Here is a 26,247-nt window from a genome sequence, read left to right as displayed (position 1 = left end):
GTCTGGTTTGCTCTGCAGCAGAAACACGAGATAGGTAAAATATGTGGGGAGGCAATGTGAGAAAGAAATGCTTGTCTGCTGGCACTCAGGAAATAAAACATGGGATCTGATAGCTTCAACTTCAGCATTAGATTATGGCTCCTGTTCACCACCTTTTTCTTTTAGCATTTCCAGATGTGCTGCAGCCATTAAACCCATAAAAGTGTGAAACCTGGGGCTCCGAAGTCTCTTGCCTAATACAGGCTCTGAAGAATGAGGTATGAGGAAGCAGGGTCTTTACCATCTTAAAGGATGCTTTCTGGGTCTGTGGTAGGAAAGAGAATTCATGCCAGCCCTGACAGCACCACGTCCCTCCAGCCCCAGGCATTAAGCTGGGTTTGTACTGCTGGGGAGCAGGCAGGGGACTCACAGCAGGCAGGGCTTGTAAAGGAGCCACCGAGCTCTTTCCCATAAGAAGGGCCCTCAGGCAGGCAGAGCAGAGCCAGCACGTTCACAGGAGGAGGAGCAGCTCCGGGTCTCCCTTTGCCACTGCTGTTCGCAAGCTGCGAGTGCCTCCGTGTGGTTCGCATGAGTCGGTCTCCCCACTGTTTGGCTTTAGAGAGCGCTCCACGCTGCGACCCTCCTATGGCCACTTCTAAGCGCTGCATGAGAGCCTGTAGAAGAGGGGAAAAAGTGGGGGTTTTGTAGGGTTCCCTTTCCCTCCCCCCTAATCTTTACCAGCTTGCAATGCCTCTAGTTGCCATGAACTCAGCACTAGAATTCAGGTCCCATTAGAGCTACTTCCACATATGAGTAAGTTTTAACAAGTCTAGACAACTAAAAGCTCTGTTCCTTATAAAGGCCATGGTCTGGTCCCTGTTCACACTGTAGAAGAGGACAAGAAGAGAGGCCCTTTCCTGTACAGGGCCATGTTTAATGAGAGATGACAGATGTCGGGGTCTTTTCTCCAACAAAACTGCTAGAAAAGATGCAAATTCATCTCCTACCCATAGGTAGGTATTAGAGAGCAGGAGCTGGTGTAGGGGAGAGGGTGCTAGACATGAGCCATGGCAGTGTGAGAGGACTCTCTGGCCTGCCCCATCTTCCTCACTCCTTTTTTGGGTGAGGAGAAGTGAAAGGATTTTTCTGCACGGATTCGCTGTCTGTATAACAGGGTGCAGGGTCCTATCAACAAATTCAGAAACCTTACACAGTTCTAAGATCCCTCCCCACCACTCACCACACTTTATAATATATTTTCTCCCCCCCCTTTACCCTGCCCACGCTATACATAGCTCAATCTTTCCTGCTGTACCCAAAACAACTTCCCCCCAGACCTATGAGCAGGCTGTGGTGAAGGGGCAGGAAGGGAGGGTGCCTTAACCTCATTCAATGTTGGCTTGTGGTCTAACGTCTGCTGGTTTTTTCCACACGCTTCTCCTCCTCCCTGCCACATGCCACACGAGCCCTGCTCCCCTCACCCCCTGTTTTGTGCTCCACTTTCCAGAGGAAGTGGTTTATGTGGTTGGGTGTAGAGGAGCAGCAAAAGGTGACCCAGATCTTGTTTGTGGCATCATGGAACTGGTGGTGCAGCCTCTTCCTGCCCCATCTGGGCTATCAGACCCCTTCCACATCCGGGCCTACTGTGTTATTTCCTGCCTTTGCTTTGCACTCCAAGTTTCCTTTCTTGAAATAAACAAGAGCGAGCAAAGTGGTGATGATATCTCCACTAATATCTCTAAAGTTTCTTTGAACTAGATCTACAAAACCAGTGTTTTGCAGATCACATACTAAAAGAGCCACTTCAGTCAAAACATTTGTCTATGCAATCATTATTCCTCACTTGTCAAATCTTATCACTGGGGTCATTTAACCTGGAAAAGGCTGAGATATGGAAAAAGATGCAGCACGCTGTCCTTCCTCCTTGGCCATACAGATGGGTACAGGCTTGAAGTGCAACATAAAGCATTTAAGATGGATATTTATTTTAAGAAGTGATGCTAAAGGTAAATGAGCGTGGAAACCCTGCTAAATGGTCAGGTGGCAGCACTGCGGCAGGAGATCAGGGAGATTTTATTGTGCTGCTGGTGTGGAGTCAGATCCTGTGGCAGGAATGCTGGCATGGTCTTCACACAGGGGCCATCTCGCACATGAAGCACCAGGGCTTTTGGCTAAAAGCTTTTGAAGCATGAGCCGTTTCAAAATCAGAGTTCCTTGCAATGGCTGTGAATCCAGCAGGGTGAGAAATACCCAGAGAGGGAGAATCACCCCCAACAGTCTGGCAAGGCTTTCCCTGCCTTTCCCTGCCTTTCCCTCAGCTTGGGCACTGGTGTGAGGTGTGAGCAAGATTCAAGCTTTGCAGGAAGGCTGTGTTTCTTTCAGAGCACCCTTCTCATTTCTCTCTCCAAACACATCTCTGGTGCTTCAGAAGGACATGAAGAAATCAATGTCACAAAAGGCAAAAATTTCCTTTCCATTCTTGCCACTGACAGTCTGAACCTGGAGGCAAGGGCTGGACAGTTGGTGTCATTAATGCAAAGCAGGGACCTTGTTCTCTGGTGATGTTTGGGAGTGGGAACATTTAGAGGTAGGGCACTTTAGGTTCCTGTGTTCTCCACAGCAGTAGGTATCTGCCTTCAAGAACCTGGACTAGTCTCCTGACTGTGGGCAAGCCATATTTTACCTTTGTCTTCACATAGCACAAACTCTACTCTTGGAGGAGAGCTGTTTTCTGCCATTCCCCTCCCTCCAAGCTGTTCTTACCCAGACACGGCAAGATGTCCTGGAAAGAGACTCTGTAGATCCCTGTAGTGGACCCCGCAGTCCCTCAAACAGTGCCTGGTGGCCAAGTCAGGCTGAAGAGTCTGCTGCCCTTTCCCTCCTCCCTAAAGGCCAGGCTCATTCCTAAAGCTCATCTGAAGGGTGAAATGAGTTCCTCAAACTACAGATACGAAAGACAAACAAGTTTATTATTGATAAGAACTGTTTAACAGCAGCCAAAGGCCTAAAGAAATGCCAAGACATCAGTGTGGTTCCCAGTACAATTAGCATTAATTAGCATTAATTGTACAATTCTCATTAGTAGCATGAGATTTTCACATGCATGCAGTGTTTCCAAGGAGCATGTACATGGGCAGGAACATATTTCAGAATGGTTTTATGCAATGATTATGGAAATAAAGTGGGAAATCTAAGATCATAAAATCGTAGAATCACGGAATGGTTTGGGTTGGAAAGGACCTTAAGATCAACTAGTTCCAAGCCCCTTGCCATAGGCAGGGACACCTCACCCTAGACCATGTCAAAGATTGTCAGAACTAAACAAAAAGATCAAAAGTAGTTTGTATTTTTACTAAATGCAAAGCCAAATCATAAGCTGGTTTAAATTCTGCAAATGTTAAGGCCAGATAGACTCCAAAAAGTACTAAAACCCCTTTCTTTTGTTCTGCAATAATGAGGTGAGAATTTCACTGAATTCAGGGTGACCCCGAGTAACTCTCCCTTTGCTTCAGTTGCAACTGAAACTGTGTCTTTGGGTGTGCACTCTAAGATGTGCATCCTTGAAAGCCACCAAAACATGAAAAATTCACATTCAGGTAATATTTAACTTGCAGTTTTCAACAAACAACACCTCCAAAGAACAGAAATTGGGTGTCATTTTAACACAAGTAGCTAATAGTGATGTTTGGTAATTTCTAGTTAAATCAAAATGTGCTTCATGCAAAAAGAGGCATTGTTGTGCTAAATGAATTAGGCATCTGGGGAAGCAGAATGCTGGAAATTTTAAGCTTATGTTTGAGTAGCTTTAGAACAATGCAAATAAAGCAATTTAGATTATAATGGCTGGCATGATACACAGAGACAGCAAGTGGTATCTCTTGCAATAGGAATGCCTATGTTCCCTCTTGCAGATGATGCTCTGATAAAGATTCCTCAGCAGGCTTTTTTAATACTTCAGGACTGCACCATCTGGTTACTTTCATTCCTGTAACAAAAATAAAGGTGTGTTATACCAGTATTTGGGATACAGTTGCAGTGACACAACTACAGACCTGAAGTGTCCAAGCAATAGACAGAGGAGAAAGAGACACTAGACCAAAGCTAGTATATTAGGTCTGAGGTCTTAAAGTCAACAAGCATCAAACATTCCCAGCTGGAAACTGGTCAGGGGATGGATTGGATGGATGAATGCAGAAAGGGAAGGGAGGGATGTAGAAATAGAAAGGAGAGATGTCTAGAAAGAAGAAAAAAGTTAAATTTGCATGTGGATAAGAAAAAGTAAATAGACTTGAGAGGTGGGCAAAAAACAATACAGCCAAAGGAGTAGGGGGATTTTACTGTTGATAGGCAAAAAGGTGTATGCATAGACTGCATAAACACTTATTACAGAGAGAAGGAACACTCATAGCTAATGAACTGATACAGATGTTTGCTAGCAGAGGCCTCACCACCCCCCGTGCATACTCACTTTTTTTTCCACATAAGCATCGTCATCAGGACATTAAAAATTATTCCTTTCATTAAAGTTATTTTCAGACCCAGCTGTGATAAAGACATCGTGTTCAGATTCTCATCTGTAAAAGGAACAGAGAATGAAAGTCACAAGAGCACTGAGGCATCCTCGCTTCCAGACAGACTTACAAGCACTCTTAATGAAGATGTTCTGCTTTGTGTGACTGAGCCATTTAGTAGGGTAGCTACTGAGACAGTGAGTGGGACTGTCTCACTGAGAGACTTTTCTTCCAGTTGGTGTTTTGAGGGCTGGGTTTTCATTCAATAACCACTTACTCATGCAATATGCAAGTCTGCCAACCATCTAGCTGGTTTTAAATGCAGTGTTTTATAAACCCAGGATGCTGGAGGCATCCCTCTTCTCCCTGAAGTTTTTTAAGACAGGCAGGGGGAAAACAAGTTAAATTTGATTCAAAGAACACAAAAGCTACTTGGATTTTCTATTAATCTTAAGTTACAAAGCCATCTGCATTTGCAAATACACTGGTCTATATTGGGGGAGCAGGGAGCTGTTATCAAATAGTAATTTTATGTTTATCTTTGAAGAACACCCTGTGAAATGACTGATCAAATCAGCCAAGTTTATTGATGGGTATTTCTCTGAAGTGATGCTTTGGAAACATTTGGCTGACTTGGTTCTTTTCAGCGAGGCTGCATGCTTGCAAAAGCACAGCTATTCTGCAAACAGGGTGAGAGCAGAGGCGGGTCAGCTCCTTTGAACTAGCAGGAACAGCAATTGCCTGCGCTGCAGGCACTAGCACTAGCTAGCTCCACTAGCACTGGCTAGTACACTCCCACAGCCATGAGCTGAAGCAAAGCTTTCTCAAATGCGCCATATCTTTAGTGCAACCCTGCTTCTGAGCACACGCTGCAGAAACCACATGCATATCTTTTAGTTCATCAGGTGTTTGTGCACCCTAAAATAAAACCAACTCTTTTGAAGTCTGAAATACAGACAGGCATCCAGTAAGGCTGACTCATATCGGTACTTTCAATCACTACATGATGGGCAGCAGTGTTTGGCTGGTCTTAGCAAGGGCATGTAGGCACTGGCTACACAAAATTACCAGCTCAGATCTGGAAGACTACATTAACCCAATGACTTCCAACCTTGATTGTTAAAGCCTCTGAGGCCGCTTCAGAAATTTCCAGTCCAAGCTTTTTGCTCCAACAGGAGTTCTGGAAACATTAACCAAAACTTGGGAAGACATTTCCGTTAATCAGGACAAGCTTTACTCCTCAAATACTGTGTACATACCTGTCCTGAAGTGTAGAGACACCCCTGTAACACAGAAGGCACTGGAACCTGCAGAAAGTAACAATAAATGTAGTTAATAACAGACATGTACTTCCTCGGAAGATAAATCTGTACTTAGAAGAGCTGGATTAGAGTTTCTAATCTAGTAAACCCTCCCAGAAACACTCATTTCTGCTGTTTTCAGGGCAAGCATAAAACACAATCCAATTAAACTTCAGTGTTCCATTAGACAAAGGAATTTTAAGCTTTATATGCTCCACAGTGTGATTTTAAGATCTCTTTGCTGTGACAGTACCAGTCTACCAACCCTTAATCTTGTTTCCACCAATGAGGAAGGCAAAAGAAAACAGAGGCAACAAGCAACATTCCTCTGGAGTTTAAGAGCATAATGCAGCATTGCTTGCAGGGTTGGGAGATGTAAGTCCTGATCATACTAATAGCACAAAGACCAGAGTACCTCTAGCCCTGTACAGACATTCAATAATGCCATTACCACTTTCAGGATCTTTCCCCTCCAGTTCTCCAAATCCGTCATAATTTGCACCACACAGCATTTCATCTTTCTTGGCCCAGTAGGTTGACAGGTAGCTCGCTTCCTGTTTGTTCTCAGGTGTTGTCACCTCCACAATAGTATTCGTCACCTTATCAGCCCAGTTAAGAGTGAGCTTTTCAGGAGAATGATCTGTGATAAGGCACATTTCCAAATCCTCATCATCTTTAGAGATCAGCCTATAGACTGAAGGAGATGGGGTAACATCTGAAAATGGAGAAGAGACATTAGATGATGAGTCATAGTTCCTTCAATCTTAACATACTGACACTTAGGAATGCAGGTTTTTTCATGATTCCAGTGAAAGGTTGCCTGGTCACAGAGATCTTGTGCTAGGACACCTCTAGACAACCGAGGCATCCACAGCAGATGATGTAGGAGCCACATGAGAAATATGTTGACTTATGTTGTGTGGGAGGCACAGAGAGTGGTCAAGCAGGATCCCTAGAACATCCTAGATGATACTCATGTGGGCATCAAACCCCTAGTTGTCCGTATTTAACCCAGTCATTCCCTTCTGCAACAACTCATTCATGTCTAACCTGCAGCCTGGGCAGGATCTTAGCCTAGATGCGTTCAGCAATGTGTATAACACGTGAAGAGAGTTCTCCCTTCTTGCTTCACTGAGATGTGCCTGGAGGGAACTGAGCAGCTTGGGAGCATTCTGCATTTTCTGCAAATGTGTAGTCAGATCCACCATTGACATTCAAAACCCCAATTCCTCCACCTGAGGGACAGTGTATAAACTACCAACTCTTCAGGGTGTTCCCTATCACCACCAGTCTAGCTGATTTTATTCCTGTAGGAGAAAGCGAGGAAAGCCACTGCGAAGTAGGAACACACTGCTGCTTTCACGGAAAGAAAGATGAAACCAATGAATGCTTCCTCATGTTCCTCCACCTGACAGTGCAGGACAAGATTTTTTACTACATTTTCCCCTGCAGAAGAGGGGTGTGGGGAACTGAAGGCTGCAGATACAAGACTAAGACACCTGGAGTTTATTTCTGTTTTCTTGCTTCAAATTCTGCTAGCAAGTCAGTTAGACTAGGATTTTCCACACATATCAAAACACTGCCTGTGGTTAGTGTAAACTTGTACTCTCAGCATACATTTCATCTTGTCTAGCTCTTGAAGTCTGATTCTTTGAGAAGGTGCTTTCCTAAATCTTTGCTCATGAGTAATAGTAAAATGTTATGGGCATTGCATTACTCTAATGATGAACAGATGAAATATCATTAAAGATATACTGCAGCAAAGATGCTCCGTTTGTTCTGGTACTAGAGTCTTTTTCCGATAAGGTCCTTTGCATATTTGCACCCTGATAAGTTTTCAGATAGTCTTGGTAAATACCAGCTATGATAACCACAGTGCTGTGACCTGTGCTTCCTGTTATTCCATCTTAATGAGTTGGCGGATGTGTTGGAGATGTTGTATTGCTATTTGTGACCTCTTCTTGCAGGAAAGGTTGAGAAGTAAATCATGATACTCTGAGCTGTCCACCAAGGCTAATTTCATCTTTACTGAAGGGTATCTTCCAGATGGAAGAACAAGAGTTCTTGGGATGCTATTCCTGTCCACTCTACAGAGAAAGCCCACTCTGGAGACTGATTTCAGGGAGAAAGCAGTAGAAGGCAATTCCAACATCAGACTGAGACCTATGCCTTTTTTCCAAACAAGGTGCAGTAGAAATCCTGAACTGCTTTAGCATGCAGCTTGTATTACGCAGATTTATATCATTCTCAATTTCCTCCAAAGCAAACTTTCTGAATCTCTGCTCAGACTGCAATTGGTGTGGAGAGATCTTAGATCCTCTTACCGTTCCTCAGCCTGACACATGAAATTCCATAGCTAGAGTAAACCTGGAGCTATTGCCCAATTCAGAGGAAATATACCTCCTCACACACTCATACAGGCTAATCTTGACCCCAGAGGAGCAACTCCAGTGAATTAATGAGCACTTTAGTGATGGTTGTCCCCCAGTGGAAGTTTCAAAAGGTCTGCCAGAGGTCTTTTGCGAGCCCTGCATGGTAAGAGGTACTGTGCCACAGTGAGTAGCTTCATGTCTGCAATATCGTCTAAGCAAGCTCTGTGTCATGGTTCCAATAGTTTAATAAACTCCTGTTTAGAGTAGGAATTAACCTTCTGATTTCTCCAGGTATGTAAACTCTGCAAGTTAGGTAAATGCCTAACTACAAGTGAGATAGATACACTCAGGTTTGATATAGACTCTCAGAAAACTCTGTAGTTTATTTCTTCCCTTCAAAGCTCACATACCTGGAACAGTGGCACAGTAAGTTGCACCTACACAAGTTGTCAGTTTTACACCTTCTCTCCCAGGGAAGTTCCACAGCTTGTGAAATTCCCATCATTGCTCTGCAGAGCATCTCTGCTGCTCTGCAATATCCAGCGGATACCGCAGTAACCAAGAGATCGCTGGTGCTACGTTTTGGCAACAACTCCTGAACGGCAGCTCGCTGCTCTCCCAGAAAACATTCACCTTGGGCTTGGGGGGATTAAAGTTTCCCAGTCAACAACTCAGTGTCCCAAATCTCAGCAATCTTACTTGGTATCACCACGAGCCTGGTTCCATGTCCAAAGGTAAGTTGGTAGCTATTCACAGACACTGTGTTGGTTGCCATAGCAAAAACCTACATAACACTCCTATCCACCCCAATCTACCCAAGTAACATTCCTCAACGAAATCCCACTGTTTTGCATGCACATACTTGTAATGCATTACACCTTACCTCCATGGCCATGGCTTATTCTTCTCCCTCTCCACACTACAGTCTCGTTAATGCCACAAGGAAGAGCCACAAGGCAATTCTCTTTCCACCTCCATCCTTGACAAATCCAAACCAGCACCACTCACTAAAAGCCATTAGTTGCTTTCTCATCTCTCTTCTTGTATTTCACTTACTTGTTTTCCCAAGTTTTCACTTGCTTCCTTTCCCCAGGATAGAGCCTTTCCTGGTGCACACTGATTAGAGAGGAAGTCTACCGCTTCTTTGAAGGGAATATGAAACCATCCAAAATTGCTCCACAATTTGGAGCACTACACTGTTATTGTTGAAGCGAGACCACAGGATTGTCTATGATGGGTTTATCCAAACTCAGAGAGGAGGCAGCTCACCTGGGGCAACGAGAAGTTTGGTTCCACTTCCCCACATGAGTTTTTCCCATCCTCCAGTACTACCACCATGTGAGCTGTCTTTACAAAATGGGCCTCTTCCTTCAGCCACCTCAGTGCATGTTGGAGGCCTTGGATATATTCAAGCATCGGTGGACCAGGCAGCTCAAAAGTGCCGCTACCCAGAACATGGGGAAATCTGTTCCTAAAACTGTGTTTCAAGTAAAGTTGTGCATCCAAGTGGGAGTTTTTGTGCATGTCCCGTGTCTCTGAGACTCCCCTGACTACATTCTCTGCATTAAATGAAACACTGCCTATGTTCTCGTTCCCACCTGTAATGTGGCCCAGATAGAAAATAAGTATGTCTAAGAGGGCACTACAGTGAACAGTCAAGGACTATTGACAAAAGAAACACAGGAAAGGTGCACACTCACTGGGATGGACGGACAGTCTGGCCCCTGAGCCAAAAGTCACCTTGTCGTAGGTGGATCCATAATCACACAGCATTTCCTTCCATAACGAAAAGCCCCTCAAGCCACTTGAGAAGCAGCACATCTCTCCGAGCCTTTGCCCAGCCATTCCGAGGCTAGGAGGGGCAGCAAAAGGGTGGCAGTGCTTCCCACTGCTTCAAATGCTTGGGAAAGGTTCTTAGGTGTGACTATATCGTCACAATTTTCAAAGGAGGAAAGAATTCCTTTTTTTTTCCCAAGTTTTCACTTGTTTCTTTTTCCCAGGATGGAGCCTTTCCTGGTGCACATTGATTAGAGAGGAAGTCTACCACTTCTTTAAAGGGAATACTAAAACCATCCCAAATTGCTCCACAAAGCCTCTACACTGTTATTTTTGAAGCTACACCACAGGATTGTCTATGTTGAGTCCATCTGAACTCAGAGAGGAGGCAGCTCACCTGGGGCAACGAGAAGTTTGGTTCCACTTCCCCACGTGAGTTTTCCCCATCCTCCAGTACTAACACCGTGTGAGCTGTCTTTACAAAATGGGCCTCTTCCTTCAGCCACCTCAGTGGGTGTTGGAGGCCTTGGATACATTCAAGCATGTCTCTGGCTCTGCAAGAAGCTATAAATACAAAACCCATACGGATTCCCACACACCTCCTCTAGCCCCTCTTTCTCAAATAGCTTTTTCCATGTTCAGAGGCATGGAAGTAACAACATTTGATTACAGTCACCTCAGGTATCAGAGATGGGAACAACCTACTCCTTAGTAAGCAGGGAACGCTTAATGATGCCTGCCCCAGAGCCTTGTTGTACAGGAATGGCAAGAAGGGATGGGAATAACCACACAATCCCAGTCTAGGGTCAGCTACATCCTCAATTGAGACTCTCTCCTAATTCTGACTCTTGGATCAAGGGCACTGTTGGACCTATGCTTACAAATCCCATTTTGGAGGGCTGCTGCTTCTGCCCTGAGTTACATGAGCGGGGATTTCATGCAAGTTCCCCATCTCAGAGACTCCTTTTCATTTTCTGCCTTGAAATAGCACCTATGTTCTCCTCCCCTATGAAAGGTGACCTCGGTATAACAAGTATATCTACAAGGCACCCTAAGGGACTTTTGACAAAAGGCACAAAAGCTGCACACTTACTGGGCTGGACAGACAGTCTGGTCCCTGAGCCAAAGGTTTGCTGGTTGTAGCCGTAGCCATAATCACACAGCATTTCCTTCCATAACAAAAAGCCCAGCAAGCCACTTGAAGAAGTGGCATCTGTCCCCAAGCCTCTGCCCAGCCATGCCTTGTAGGAGGGGCAGCAGAAGGGTGAGAAGAGGCCGAAGGATCCCAGGGCAGGAGCGGAGGTTGAGAGTCTGACCATGTGGCATAAGGCCAGGGCTGGAGACAGAACTAAGAGGTATCCCTCAAACCCCCTTTGCCTGTGCCCACAGTTCCTCCAGGTTCTCCCCTGGATTGTTGTTAGAGTGGGAAATCTACACCAAGGGCAACAAAAACCAGTCTCATGGTCCATGTTCCCCGGAGCTCACCAATCTTTAAGAGCATCAGGCAGTCCTGCCTTGGTCAGCAAGCACTTTCTGGCATCACAAAGAGCCTTGTCCTGCTCCCAAAGCTGCCTTTGTGGTAAGCACCATTGCTCACACTCTGCTTTCCACTGGAACACAAACCCTGCTGGGACACAGTGAAATCAGAGAGTGAAAGGACCACTGGAACACAGTGAAATCAGAGAGTGAAAGGACCGCTGGAACAACTACAGTATGGACAGGACCTGGGCTCCATACTTGTCTGGAGTATCTGTTCTCTATCGATCTATACCCAGGGGGAAGAGGGAAATGGGAACAGACTTATAAAGAAGCTTTGATGCCATAACAGGCAGCACAGGAGCACAAGGCAAAGGGACATGCAGGAAAAGCAAGTCCAAGGAACACTTGGAGAACTGCACAATTCACTTCCCAAGATTGTTCCCCAAAAAACTACTAAAAGCAAGATGAAAATTCAGCAATTCCAGTTTCCAGCACAAGTTGCTGCTTACCCGGTATCACCGAAAGCACCGTTCCCTTTCCAAAAGTGACTTCACTTGCAGCATTCACACTCTGACACATTTCATTACAAAAATGTCTCCATCAGCCCTGCACATGATCTCAAACAGAAGGAACCTGCATTCACGCCACAGCAAAGCTCCCTGGCACAATAGGCTTCAGCCCAGTGTCATTACCTGGACAAGACAAAAACTATTCCCAGCTCAATTTGACTTTTCGGAGCAGGGTTTCCCTTTGCCTTTTCTTATTTTTAAGACCTATGAGTGACACCTCCCACCCGTGGTAATGCTTGTCCAGTATCGGGGGGACCAGGCAGCCCAAAAGTGCCGCTACCCAGAACATGGGGAAATCTGTTCCTAAAACTGTGTTTCAAGTAAAGTTGTGCATCCAAGTGGGAGTTTTTGTGCATGTCCCGTGTCTCTGAGACTCCCCTGACTACATTCTCTGCATTAAATGAAACACTGCCTATGTTCTCGTTCCCACCTGTAATGTGGCCCAGATAGAAAATAAGTATGTCTAAGAGGGCACTACAGTGAACAGTCAAGGACTATTGACAAAAGAAACACAGGAAAGATGCACACTCACTGGGATGGACGGACAGTCTGGTCCCTGAGCCAAAAGTCACCTTGTCGTAGGTGGATCCATAATCACACAGCATTTCCTTCCATAACAAAAAGCCCCTCAAGCCACTTGAGAAGCAGCACATCTCTCCGAGCCTTTGCCCAGCCATTCCGAGGCTAGGAGGGGCAGCAAAAGGGTGGCAGTGCTTCCCACTGCTTCAAATGCTTGGGAAAGGTTCTTAGGTGTGACTATATCGTCACAATTTTCAAAGGAGGAAAGAATTCCTTTTTTTTTCCCCAAGTTTTCACTTGTTTCTTTTTCCCAGGATGGAGCCTTTCCTGGTGCACATTGATTAGAGAGGAAGTCTACCACTTCTTTAAAGGGAATACTAAAACCATCCCAAATTGCTCCACAAAGCCTCTACACTGTTATTTTTGAAGCTACACCACAGGATTGTCTATGTTGAGTCCATCTGAACTCAGAGAGGAGGCAGCTCACCTGGGGCAACGAGAAGTTTGGTTCCACTTCCCCACGTGAGTTTTCCCCATCCTCCAGTACTAACACCGTGTGAGCTGTCTTTACAAAATGGGCCTCTTCCTTCAGCCACCTCAGTGGGTGTTGGAGGCCTTGGATACATTCAAGCATGTCTCTGGCTCTGCAAGAAGCTACAAATATAAAACCCATATGGATTCCCACACGCCTCCTCTACCCCTCTTTCTCAAATAGCTTTTTCCATGTTCAGAGGCATGGGAGTAACAAGATTTGATTACAGTCCCCTCAGGTATCAGAGATGGGAACAACCTACTCCTTAGTAAGCAGGGAACGCTTAATGATGCCTGCCCCAGAGCCTTGTTGTACAGGAATGGCAAGAAGGGATGGGAATAACCACACAATCCCGGTCTAGGGTCAGAGTAACCGTAGAAGACCACCTTTCTTTGCACGACATTTCCATCTGCAGGTGGGGTTTGTTACAGTGCAAGATGTATTACAAAATAGAGCTATGCATTTCTACTGATAGATTCCTTTCATTGCCAAGTCACAGAACAGCCCTGGGACATAACTTTGGGTGATACTGCAACACTCAGGCATTAATCCACTTACTTGGCAAGACAGTCCCTGAGGCGAAGGTGAATTTGAGGCTGTTTTCACAACTGCAGAGCACTTTGCTGCAATTCAGAGGGTTAGCTCCCAGCTGGTGACACCTCCACCAGTGGGGCTGTACACCTCTACCCTGGGCAAGCGTGATGCTCACATGGAAGTGAACACTCGCTGCATTTCTGCAGTGTGGGTCAGTGGTGGACAATTTCATTTGCTTGGCTTTTTTGAGGGTCCACCCACTTCTGCCTGTCTGCTCAGCCACATGAGGTTCCTCCTTTCACTGTCCACAACATATGCAACAATCTACCTACATAGAGGTGTTTTGCATGCCTATCAGGAAACATTTTACCAAGCACAAGCTGAGCCTTGCCCAAGTTACCTGAAAGTCCTAAGTTAAGGAAGAGAACTGAGCCCACTTTATGTGTTCCCCATGGCTTTCCACAGCTACACACAGGTACTGAGCACAAGCTGGCCGGTCTGCCTGTCTTAAACCACACCTCTATTCCAGTTGGCTGCTGGACTATCAAGCATCCTGGAGCACCACGTCCACAGCATATTTCTCTAAACAGCTGAAGTCCACCACCTGGAAACACTTTTAAGCATGACAGTACCTTGAAAGAGCACCTCTGCTGTCCTGCCCCTGTCAAAGGTGACACAGATATAAGTACATCTACATGGCGCTCTAGAGGACACTCAAGGGCTTTTGAAAAATCAGACACAGAAAGGTGCACACTCACTGGGTTGGACAGACAGTCTGGTCCCCGAGCCAAAAGTCGGTTTGTTGTAGCTAGTATCATAATCACACAGCATTTCCTTCCATAACAAAAACCCCTGCAAGCCACTTGAGAAGCAGCACATCACCCCTGTACTCCCTGTACTGGCAGCCTCTGCACCTTGGTGCACTCCAGTGAAACTGAGAGCAAGAAGGGTTACTTCAGACCAAGCTGGCATGTTCCCTTAGTGAAGTCCATCACTAGATATGGTCACACATACATGATCAAACACCCAGACATGTTGCTGCTCTCATCAACCCCAAGAATGGCCTTAAAGGAACCAGAAAACACAGGGGCAGTGTTGGACTTACTTACATGGTCTAACAGTGAGTCTCGTTCCAGAGCCAAAGACAGGTGCATAAGCACCAGCTCCTGTGTTCACACAGCATTTCCTCTCTTAACAAAAACCTTCCCAACCCCTCGGCAAAGCTGGGCACGCACATCCCGAGTACACATCACTGATTTTCACTGACAATCAGCTACATCCTCAAGTGAAGACCCCTGTAATCTGACTCTGGGATCAAGAGCACTGTTGGACCTATGTATACAAACTCCATTTGGGGGTCTTTTGCTTCTGCCCTGAGCCAAAGCCTGCCCTGGAGGAGAGAGGGTGGCATGTAACCCCACAGCTGAAGAGCCATAAGCCCAGGAAGAGAGATGCTGGGAATCTTGCTGGGCAGTGGGTAGCTTTGCCTGCCATGGAAGGAAACTACAATAAAGTGGTGGCACTTACTAGGGGAAAACATGAAGTTGTGTCCCTTTGCCAAATGTGAGCTTTCTGTAGTTCACACAGTGGTTTTCAACTCAACAGGAAAACAAGCTCATCCGCATCCTTAGAGAGAAAGGCAGCTTGTGCTTGCATGTCTGGCACAAAATATCTGTCCCTGAGCAAAAGGATTCATGACCCTACACTGTTCATCCATTGGGATGGATGCTCTCTTTCTATTCCTATCACGAGGACAATTGACATCAATAGAGGCTGCCCACAAAATTATTATTATAGTCATTGCTCCAGTACCTGCATTGAACTCTGAACATTCATTAATGTTATCACTCTCCATGACACATTCAGGAGAGTTCGGGCTTCCAAATAGGTATTTAGATTTATAATGATGTAAGGTCAAACTTGACCTTCAATTGCCCACAGAAGGAAAGAACAATGGAATTTTAATGTCTTTTTCACAGAAAAGGGGATTACGCTTTCCTACCCTTACTCCTTCACGGTTTCTACCTACCTGGTTTCACCATCAGTTGTGTGCCACTTCCAAATGTGACTTTCCAGTTGGATGCTGAATTCACACAGTGAAACAACGACTAACAAAAACCACAGACAACTGTTGGCCTAGACAAGTATATGATGCATTGTTCAAAAGAGATCACAGGGAAAACAGATGTCACCCATCACATGCTTCTCACTGCAAATTAGGATGTCATTGCAGTTGCATTCCTCTGATCTTGCCATAGAAATGCAGATAGAAAAGATTCTGAAAAGTATGAAGCAGAAAATCAAACCCATTACGCTGTGAGCTTAACAGAGCTGAAGGTCCTTGGACAGCTTTGAAGTCGAACAATTTTTGCCATAGTTAGGACAGGAGAAACTCAGCCTTGCTTTTATGATATGAAACGGCTATTTGTTTTAGATGTACCTGATTTCATAATTAGTTTTGTGCCTTTCTCAAGGGTGATTTTCCAGGAAGACTCAGTTGTCCCACAGTGACAAGCGAACAGAAATTGTAATGGAGAGAAAATAAGCAAACAAATTAAGCAAAGAAAATAAGCAAAAGAAGCAGAGAAAACAAGCAAACAAAACTGGTAAAGGAGAGAATTCTCTGCCTTTAACTGCCAGAAGAGTTTAGACATATTGACATGGGATGAAATTTCCACCACTTTTTTAAACAGCTAACATAGCAGTTTCTAAAACTTCTCCGGGTGTAAAGGAGTTCAGACAGATCAGTTAGTCAGCCTCAGAAGCTAAGCAAGGGACCAGACCCATAGGAGAAAGAAGCCAAGAAAAAAAAAAACAGAAGGAACCCCCAAGAAAAACAATTTAAGGTCCTATTTTCTCTTGTTTATTCCACTGGAATAAATCTGGTAAAAGATCTGAATCTAAGCCTCAGAAGCCAGTTTCACCTAATCTTTGACATGTTATTCATGAACACTAATCTCAAATATATTCCCCCATTGGTTTTGTCCTGACTAATACGGTGCTTACACCACACAAAGGTCATTCACTGATTTTGCAGAAAAATAGCAATTCCTGGCCTGTTCCACACATATCAACATATGACAGAGAAGAAAAAAGGGAATTGTTTAGAATGTTCTCTTCTTCCCTATTCCTTCTTTCCCTCATATTTCAAAGAAGCTCTTCTGTCTGTATTTTAAGGGGGATCTGACAAAAGACCTAAAGTTCTCAGTCTTTCCTAGCCCTATTGGTAAGAGATACCTACTGGGCTTTATCAGCAGCCTGGTTCCTCCTCCAAAGGTGAGTCTTCCTACATCTCCTGAATACACACTGTCAGAAGCTCCCTTACAAAATCCCCCAAGCTCTTCTGCACATTTCAGGTTCCATGGCAGGAGAGTCTAGTTATCAAAATAAAACTATATGTGCAAAATGCCTGGTAAATATCCCCATGAAATGAAGGCTTGATTGTCTCTTCTCCATCTCCTAGCAGGTTTGGTAAAGAGAAATGTTACCAGAAGCACTTCACTCCCCAGTCCTGAACAGAACATTTCAGGGGAAGATGTAACTGGGCAGTCAGAATGTCTGGCTAGGACACTTGGTCCAGGATTTCACAGCAGCATAACTTCTACAGGCTCTTCTATCTCTGTTAATGCATATTAAATAACATTTCTTAATAAGACAGAGACTTCCTGATCCTCTGAAGAGCCATCTTCTTCTCTTCTGTTTCTTGCTCATGTATAAGTAGCCCTTGAGGTACTCTTCAAAAGGGATAAATATGAGCAGAAGGAAAATCCATTATTTTATACTGTTTGCAATGGCTCTTTCTACCAAGGAATACCATGAAGCTCAAGCTGCATGAGCAATGAGACAATTCTTTAGTTTGGGAAAGATTTGTCACAGCTCTCTGGCACTGCTGATTTACACTGGTTTCATTTTGCTGGGAATCTCATCCTTGCTTCCTTTATGTGAATAGAAGCTTTCCACTGTGATTACTGTAAGAAGGACTCTCCATAAGCTATTACTATCAGACCTTAAAAAAACCTCCAGATTTTTTTCTTGCTGCTTGCTTTACACTAAATATTCCAGCCATACTGCCATTTCAGCCTTAGGAGCAGAAGATACAGAAGAAGATCCCCTTTCGAGGATCATTAGGTGCTACCTATTCCAAGCATCAGGCTCTCTGGTATTTCTCAAGATATGTTTGTTCAGATCATGCACTTACCTAATGTAACTCTGAGCCTCGTTCCTTTGCCAAACTGCAACGTGTTATAAAGAGTTCCTGAATCCACACATCATTTAATTCCTTTGCAAAAACCTTTCCTGCTCTGCAATTATACATAAACTAAGGAAATGGCAGATCTGCGATGATTTCTGGGCAGGAATGAACCAAGATGGTCCCATCCCAGATTTTCTCAACCCAGCAATGAAAATCTAGGCATACATTTGAAATCTTATTAAAACATTTCCATTCTGCAAGCTACCTGGACAGGGAAATGCTTGCACCCTCACTACAAGCCTTCGTTCTTTGTTCTCCACAAAGACTTCAGATCTTATATGCAGACTAAAATATAAGAGAGAAAGAGAACTTGCCTTTGCAGTCAAACAATTAACCGTACTCCTAATGAATTGCTGTGATGGATATGCACATTTCAGCTGTTCATTGCATACACTGTGTGGTCGCACATACATTTAAATGGATGATTCATGTTAGATTTTTAGCAATACAGTGATGAAGATGTCATGAATGCAGCTCTACATAGTCCACCTTTTCACACCTCATCAGGGCATTTCAAATAAGATACAGATTGATTCAAGTCAGTACCTGAATTAACCTACTCATTGTTATCTGAAATATGACACATCCACTAACTGAAAACACAGCTAGTTGGGAAATTTCTTATTGAGGGAATAAATGATCTTATATCTTAGCTAATCAGATCCACTCCAGCCAAGCAGCCTCAAGCACATTTACTTGCTGCATTTAGGTACATGAGAAGCTTTAAGGAATTTAATTTCTCTTTTCTATTGCACACAGAGTGGACACCAAAGGATAAGTCATTTTGCCAGAGTCTTATAGCAAGTGACCATCTTTAAGGCCAGTCCTCTAACATCCACCCTTCCCTTGACTGACTGTACCATTAAACTCGATTATGTCTATTCAAGAGTATACCCCTTGGTACAGTCATTATTGTAACTTCAGTGTATCTAATATGGAGAAGCATACCAACGTATGGCACCCTGAACTACTAGTTCGATGAACTATTATATACATAGGTTTGTGGCAAAATTCCTGTCTAAAAGCAAACAGGCTTACCTGTTTCCAGAAACAGCCAGGTCCATAACCAGAACTTGATGGAACTGATGTGGCTTGGTCCTTCCACAGTGAGAAACAGTTCTGCAGAAGACCTCAGAGTTCAAGGGAGCAGAGAACCTCACCAGAAGAACACAGCTTCTGGCTGCATCTCATCTGGAGCCTTCTTGGATGCACCAACTTGCCCTGCAATTTCTTTATCACAGGACACCAGACTTTTTGGCACTTGTATTCAACCATCTTCCCAGAAGCCTCTTCACTGCCTGAAGCCAAAAAGTTTCTGCTGCATTCCTTGCTGTTTCAGACTTTCTCCATGTTTAGCAAGATGTCTATACCTTTGGAAAACCCCAGCCTGCTTTAGACATAACAGCTTTTCAGAGCACGAACACATACCTTAATCCCATCAAGACATCTTTCATCCTGCCTAGGACCACCAAGTTTCCTGAATAACTTAGAGTTTAAACTCCCTTAGAAACACTAATGAATTTCATAAACAGTGCTGTCAATGTTTCCTGAATTTTACTCCATTTTTTCCTGTTACAAATCACCTACAACTGCCCAACTGTTTCAGCTTCTATCTTCGAATAAAGCTTCTTTGAATCTGAGTTCAAGTATTCACCTTTCACCTGTGCGTTTCTGGCACTGGACTTTCTAGAGCCTTTTTATCATATAGCAAGGGCTTTCATCTGCACCTGCTGGCAAGGCAAGAAACCAAACGAAGAGCAAAAAAGTTTGATTTGTGGCTTGTGCAGAGACAACACCTACTACTGGGGGTGGGGGTTTGTTTGGGGTTTGGGTTCGGTTTTTGTTCATTTGACCTATTTAGTGGATGTCACCAAATCTAAAACGCTGTAAGAACAATAAACATTTCTACCAGCAGGGGGCAGAAGAGATCAAGGGAAGGTAAGGAAGTTCACAGCAAAGTGTCGGGTTTGATCAGGCACTTTTTAGTCTTTTGTGGAAACAGAACATACAAGTCAAACGATACCCAGCAGAATGCAGGGATACCTTGCTTATATTGTATTTTTAATGCTATATAAGACAACAGAAAGATTCAGTTGTACAAGCAGATGTTTAACATTTACCATTCTCCTGTATTTTGGTTTTGTTTAAAGTAAAAACAAGAGAACAATCAGTTTATCTTATTTGAAATATCTGTAAAAAGGTTATATGATGAAAAGATGAAATAAAGCCTGGTTTGCCATCTCAACTGGTTTCCCAGTGATGCACAGGAGGGTGTGAAAAAACTGACCATGGGTGTGTCACTCAGGGCATGAATCTTCTAGTGATGAAGACGAAGGCTCTGGTGTCCTACACCAATGTGAATGAGTGTTTGAAACAATAGAGATTGATGTCTTTCTCTGGCTAATAAGTTTCGGTAGGAGTCAATACTGAGGTATTCCTCAGTAGCCACAGATTTGTAGATCCATCTTTTTGCTTCTGATGTGTTGTAGGATTTAAATTCTGCCAAAGCTGTAAGGCGCAACCAAGGACTACTCAGGAAAATGTCATTCCTTGATTTGCAGAGACAGAAATGGTACTCCCAGTCTGAGTTTTGCCTGGGAGATCGGGAAAGGTGTGGAGTGCAAGATAAAAAGGTTCAGAGTGTCATCAGAAAATCAGGATAAAAATACTAGTGAATGGCTCTTCCTGAGTTATATTATGTGGTAGAATGCACTAAATAAGCATTTTACTAGTTTGGGATTTTCCATGCAAATTTCACTTTTCTTTTGCATAGGGTGAAGGTCTTCCTGTAGGTGTCTGCAGGGTCTGAGTGACTAACTTGACAAAGCTTAATCAGATAGACCTTACTATGCGCTCGGTAGAGGCTGTCTTGAAGCTAGCAGTAACTCAGTCAGTGTGTGAAAAACCTTCTTTCCCCTTCAGGATGTGGTTAACTTGTTTTTCAAAACAAGAAGGAGTTAATCTTGCAGAGTGTAACTTAGTCATAAATGTTGACAACAGCATCCTGCCTGTTGCCTGTGAGAGGAAGACAAGTTGGGGAATGTGTGTGGTGGGGTCTTTTTGACTACTAACCAAGTTGCTATGGAAACTATCGCTCCATCAAACCACCATACATTATTTCCTGTTGGCCTCTTCCTAGTATCAGTGAGTGGAAAAAAACAGCATGTTTTCTTCTCTTCTGGTATTATCATTCCACAAGCTGCCTCTTAACTGATTTCTTTTTAGGCATGTGTCTCTTCTTGCTATGATGCAAAGTATCTTGCTGGGATCTCTTCAAAGTGATCTGAAAGACCAGACCTCATTCAAATCCCCAGGTCTACAATTCATGGCCCTACTGATGCTTTTTAATGTGTCAAAGAGAATCTCCACTTCCTTGTACAGAGTCTACAAAAGACAAATTCAACCAACAAGAAATCTAGGTTATCAAAACTGTGTTTCTAATCTTAGTGGTCATCGGGACAGTTGGATTTCAGCAATCTTCATCCCAAATTCAGAAGAAAAAGCACAAAACAAACCACAACATTTTGGCTTAGTAAAGCTTTATTTTGGTCACTACCACAGGAACCTAAAATGCACGTGCCATACACTTTGCAGAAGAAATACAGGATTAATAAAGAAATGTTTCTATGGTTGAACATTATCTGGTTGAAGTGAATCGCTTCAGATCCAACACAGGTCTTCTTTTCTACACTAGAAAATTATTGTTATTAAAGCTATCTAAAAAACATTAAAGCTGTAAATAGCATCTACTGTGCCTGAATTCTCTCAACAGCAATACATCAGTTCACAGATAGTAATGTAATATGCCTGTAAAAGGTGTTTTAAAAGTATCATATGTCTATAATGAGGATTGGATTTTTCAAAGCTATTGGAGTAGATTAGATGCTTCTATTCAAAGGCTATTCAAAGGGGAGATCAAATTCTAGTTAGCAGAGAGATGAGGAAAAATACACTCTCCTCAGGCACAGAGGCAAAAGAAATAGCAAAAGTGGTTACAACTCTTAAAACTAACTAAATCAGCTAGGCAGGATTCAACAGTATAAAATGTCTTAGGGGAAGGAGCTGTGTTCTGTTCTGCATGGTTATTGCCAGCAGATTTGATGCTGGCTGTTCATCCCATTGTCCTGCCGATACACTCTCCTGCTTGTTTTCGCATTGCTGTTGCCTTGCTTCTTCACTGTCTGCAAGAGCAAAGTGTGTTTTAAACTACATTTAAGGCAATTGGACCTACATGCCACTGTTTCATAGCTGTCAGATCAAGACAGGTAGACTCACAAAACTTAGGCTGGACCATCTTTTGTGCCTCTTCAGATACCTTAATTCAAAAATCCTGCCCCCTTCACTCTTTCCTCCACTACTTCACGTTTGTGTTTTGGAAGCTTTGCTTTTGTCTCCGTATTTATCTTGGGTTTTCTCCAGGCGTTGTGCTCTGCCACTTGAAATAGTCAATGAGATACCTCTAAGGCACTTCTGGTAATACCCAAGCTGCTCTCGCAAAGCAAGTTGGCTGCAGAGAATATCTGGGGACCAGCCACCAAGACCTGAGCTTTGGCTACAGAAAGGGGCTGTTTTCTTTGTGATTTGTGAGGAGTTTTTTAGTTGTTTTGGGGGGTTGTTGGTTTTGGGGGGAGTTTTTTGTCATAGTTTAGGGGTGTCCCAGAAATCTATAGGAGTTATTTAAAGGAAACAGGACCAAATGAACAGGTATCGTTGCTTGTGGGGTTAGAGAGGTACACAAAGACAAGTGGTATGTCCTGGCATGTATTTCTACAGATCAAGCTGTTGCTTCCTTACCTCAGAAAAGAAACAACTTGATACTCATGAGCGTATTGAAGGCGATGCTTTTTGCCAGCAGGACTCTCAAACCCAACACAGCCATAGACAGCATGTTTGCTTTTTCCACTTTGGTACCTGCTTAGTGATAGAGAAAAGATGGGACAGATCATGGCCTAGATTTGGATAGTGTGATATTGGCACAAAGCGGGGGAAAAAAAAACCCAAACAGGTAATAGTTTAAGGGAAAGAAACAGCAACAAAGGAAAAGATAGTAGAGAAACATGGCAACAACAAGGGAGAAGGTTGTCTGTCTAGACTGGATTTTGCTTCCTGTTGCTTGTCTGTTACTAAGCTAGCTGCCTTGAAAATGTAGGTTGTTTTTGATGAGTATGTTGTATTCTGATTCCTCTACCCCTGAGAAAATACATTTCCATGCATTTATTCTCAGCATAGTAATGGAACTTCACAATCTATTTAGATAACTAACCTTGTGCAGAGGTGTCTGTGGTGCTGCAAACCTTCCCCATTTCTGGGTCTTCAGCATCCTTTTCTGTAGCACAATAAAGAAAAGGCATTATAAACTGTGCCTAAAATCTAAAACTTTCTTTTAAAAAGGATTAAACAAGATGCTCGTATGACCCAACACAGCCAAAGCTGTACCACAGAACTGTACCTGGCAAGCTTGTGCTGGCTGTGATGGTGCTGCCGTTGAACTTGGCCATGCAGGTCACCTCTTCACCTTTTGTTACGTTGACCACCTTAATAGTATTGTACAACCCCTCTGATGTCAGAATGGGTGCACTTGGTTCATATACGACTTCATTAGAGGACATGTCCAAGCTGATGTTCCTTGTAAAGACATTCCTTGCCAAACAAGCTGCTTTCCCAGTGCTGCCATCTTCATCCAGTTTCTTTGATTTCATCAAAATGACTTGTGGGACAGAAGTTTTTTGGATGTCTGCAAAAATAAGCATTATTTGGGCATGATTTGATATTTTAGAAATGTGAGTAATGGACTGTAAAAGTTTCTTTAAACCAAGAACGCTTAGTTGCAGTCAGTGAGCCACGAGCTACCTTCGGCTGAGAAGAAGCAAATCTTTTCTTGTCAGCAGAAGAACCAAGTGCTAAACTGTTTTGAAAAGACGTAAGACCTTGTATGTAACAAACCAGAGTATCACATCAGCATTTCTGTAAGTGTCTGAAATAGCAGCTTTGCTCAGTCTTCAAATATTACCTTCAAATCAATGTAGACTGATGTTAAAATAATGAAATTGGGCAGTTTCTTCTAGTCTTGCATTTACAACCGAGGATTCACTGGCTGGAAAAACAAATCTTTCTTCAGAATGGTAACTTTGTATTCCTTTGCCCCTTTGTAATTGGAAGTGGAATTAAATTGTTCCAAAATAGACACTTATTCCCATGTAAGATATCCTACAGACCTGTACTAGTATTAGTCAGCACCTAAGGGAGCCCTAAGGGAGCCCCATACCCTACTGGAATGAGAGCAAGATGATTTAGGTATGTAAAATTATATGGGACATTTTTGCATCACTTTAAAGACCTCTGAAATCATCATAACAACTCTCAAGGTATGTACCTGAATATTTAGGATAACAAAGATCAACCTAACAAACTTCCCTGCTGCCCCAACATTCCTGCTCCCACAGGAAAGCTGGAGGTGATGCCCACCTTTTTTGTACATCACGAAATTCCAAATAAAAATAGGAAGAACTGAGGCTTTTTATAATATCCACTTACCACATCTGCATTTTCAAAGCATAGCCAATTTGGTAACCAATTTTCATTCAATTTAAGTGGTTTTAGATATGCGGCAGTTGTGAAAATTGAAGCCCAAGCATATTTAACGTCCTTCCTCCTCTGTCTCTGTGCCAGTGGAATTATTTACCTGGTGTGGTGCCAGTGTCAAAAACTTATTTATATCAGAGAGTTAAATATCTGACTCAAAACCTCTCTCCGCTGTCAGCTCTTCACTGAGCTCTGCATTCCTGCTCAAAATGAGGCAGTGAAAATCCACTGGAAGACAGAATTTCACACTGGGCCAGAGTGCTATCCAGACTGGGATTTGAGGATCATGGAGTAACAGTGATATACAGAAGTAGCCCGGTTGTTCCTGTGAAGTCTTCCTAAGCAGATACCAGCTAAGGATTCAACTTGAAGCCCTGGCCAGAGCGACTGCACTTTAGAGATTATTGTAGCAGAAAATTCTTACAGTGAACCCAAACCATCAGATTCTTTCCCCACCTTAATTTTAACATAGATTTTAGAAATAAAATCGTGTTACTTACTTGGTTCAACCGTGAGAGTGGTCCCGCTTCCAAATATCAGCTTATGTGTGCCCACACTGGTAATACTTGTTTCAATAACTACCTCTTTCCTCGTGGTATTTGAAAGAGTTGTAAAAATAGGAGACAAAAAGCCAGATATTTATCCTAATCATCCATGTGTGCAACTGCAAGAGGGTATCCAGAGCCACATTTTCTTCCAAAAATGGAAAGGGAAAAACAATCATAGAATAGTTCAGAGATTTCAAAAAGCTTGCCTGAGTATAATGTTTCAAAGTTCTCCCTTTCTTCTGTCTTTTCAAAACCCTGTGAGGTCTGTATTTCCAGGATAAACAGAAATATGAAAATAATGTTATATTTGTCTCCTTAATGATTTCAGTCACCCATGTCCTTTCTTCTCCGAAATATATTGCCTTTTTTCCTTTTCTGGGTATTTGTACAGAGCCCTGTGTTGTTTATACCACCGTGGGACTCCAGGTCCCAGACACGGTGATACATTTCATAACAAAAACTGCTTCTTCCTTCTTTTCGCTACACAGATTATATAGGCAGTCATATGACTTCTTGGGTGGTTTCTGACCCACATGAAGAAACACGAGATGGCTTTCAAAGAAGGGTCAAAAATAATACCCAAAAGGTTGAATTATAGGTGAAAATGTGGGGATTACATGGGGCATCTGAAAAGTCTCGTGTAGTTAAGCTGGACAGAAAGCAGGGGTAAAAAATCAGTACTTTTAGTGCTACCTCAAAGCATCTCCGAAAATGCTTCTGGGCTGCAGGAAGTTGTCTACTTTTTCACCTTGAATTTGGTTTCAGTCCTCAGGAGAATGAGGAATGAGCCTCATCTGGTCTCTTTGAGTTGGAATATGGTGGTGATTTGGTGCCTTAGAAAGTCTTTGTGCTGTTTTAAGTAAGATGAGAAAATAGGCAAAATTATTATTCTTTGTTAGGTAAAGGCACTGTACACGTGGAAGTGGCTATTAAAGAGTAAAGGGGTTGTTGCAGATTGATCAAATCCTTCACGATGAGCAATTTCTGCACTATTAGAACTATGTGAACCTTGATGACAAGAGATGGACTCAGTCTCTGAGACTGTAGCTTCAACAGCCCAGTCTTCCCTTTTCTAACAAAGAAGAGGCAGTTTGAGTCTGTGCCCATTAGGATGGGAAATAGAGGTTCCCATCGTAACAAAGCCTGGGAGCTTGTGAATTCTGGCACCAAGAGGAAGGCTCTTGCTTCACCTGAAGATTTGCAACTTCAGAATAGCTTCAGTGCTGTCATAGCAAATAAGGAGCTGGGAGCTCTGTCAAATGAGGTGTCCGAGCCCATGGAGCATAAGCCACA

At 43.3% G+C, this 26,247-nt stretch overlaps 1 protein-coding gene across 2 annotated transcripts in view; it reads right to left on the bottom strand.

Annotated features, from left to right (window-relative positions):
* Positions 1-3,055: 3,055 nt before the first annotated feature.
* Positions 3,056-26,247, bottom strand: part of LOC115617686 (M1-specific T cell receptor alpha chain-like) — a 39,764-nt gene continuing 16,572 nt past the window's right edge. The window contains exons 3-8 of one of the 2 annotated variants that reach the window (XM_030508516.1): positions 24,569-24,584; positions 14,331-14,380; positions 6,243-6,506; positions 5,750-5,797; positions 4,448-4,553; positions 3,056-3,964 (exon numbers count right to left, since the gene is read on the bottom strand). In XM_030508516.1, the coding sequence (XP_030364376.1) occupies positions 3,934-3,964; positions 4,448-4,553; positions 5,750-5,797; positions 6,243-6,506; positions 14,331-14,380; positions 24,569-24,584 (515 nt within the window). In that variant the 3' untranslated portion in view covers positions 3,056-3,933. Of the gene's footprint in view, positions 3,965-4,447; positions 4,554-5,749; positions 5,798-6,242; positions 6,507-11,032; positions 11,558-14,330; positions 14,381-24,568; positions 24,585-26,247 lie in introns of those variants that run through there. The other variant, XM_030508515.2, reaches the window with a different exon arrangement.

This window comes from Strigops habroptila, chromosome 19, assembly GCF_004027225.2.
Source record: "Strigops habroptila isolate Jane chromosome 19, bStrHab1.2.pri, whole genome shotgun sequence".
Taxonomy (NCBI): Eukaryota; Metazoa; Chordata; class Aves; order Psittaciformes; family Psittacidae; genus Strigops; species Strigops habroptila.
Note: the sequence above shows the minus strand (reverse complement) of the source record. Positions and strands in the feature narration are given on the sequence as shown.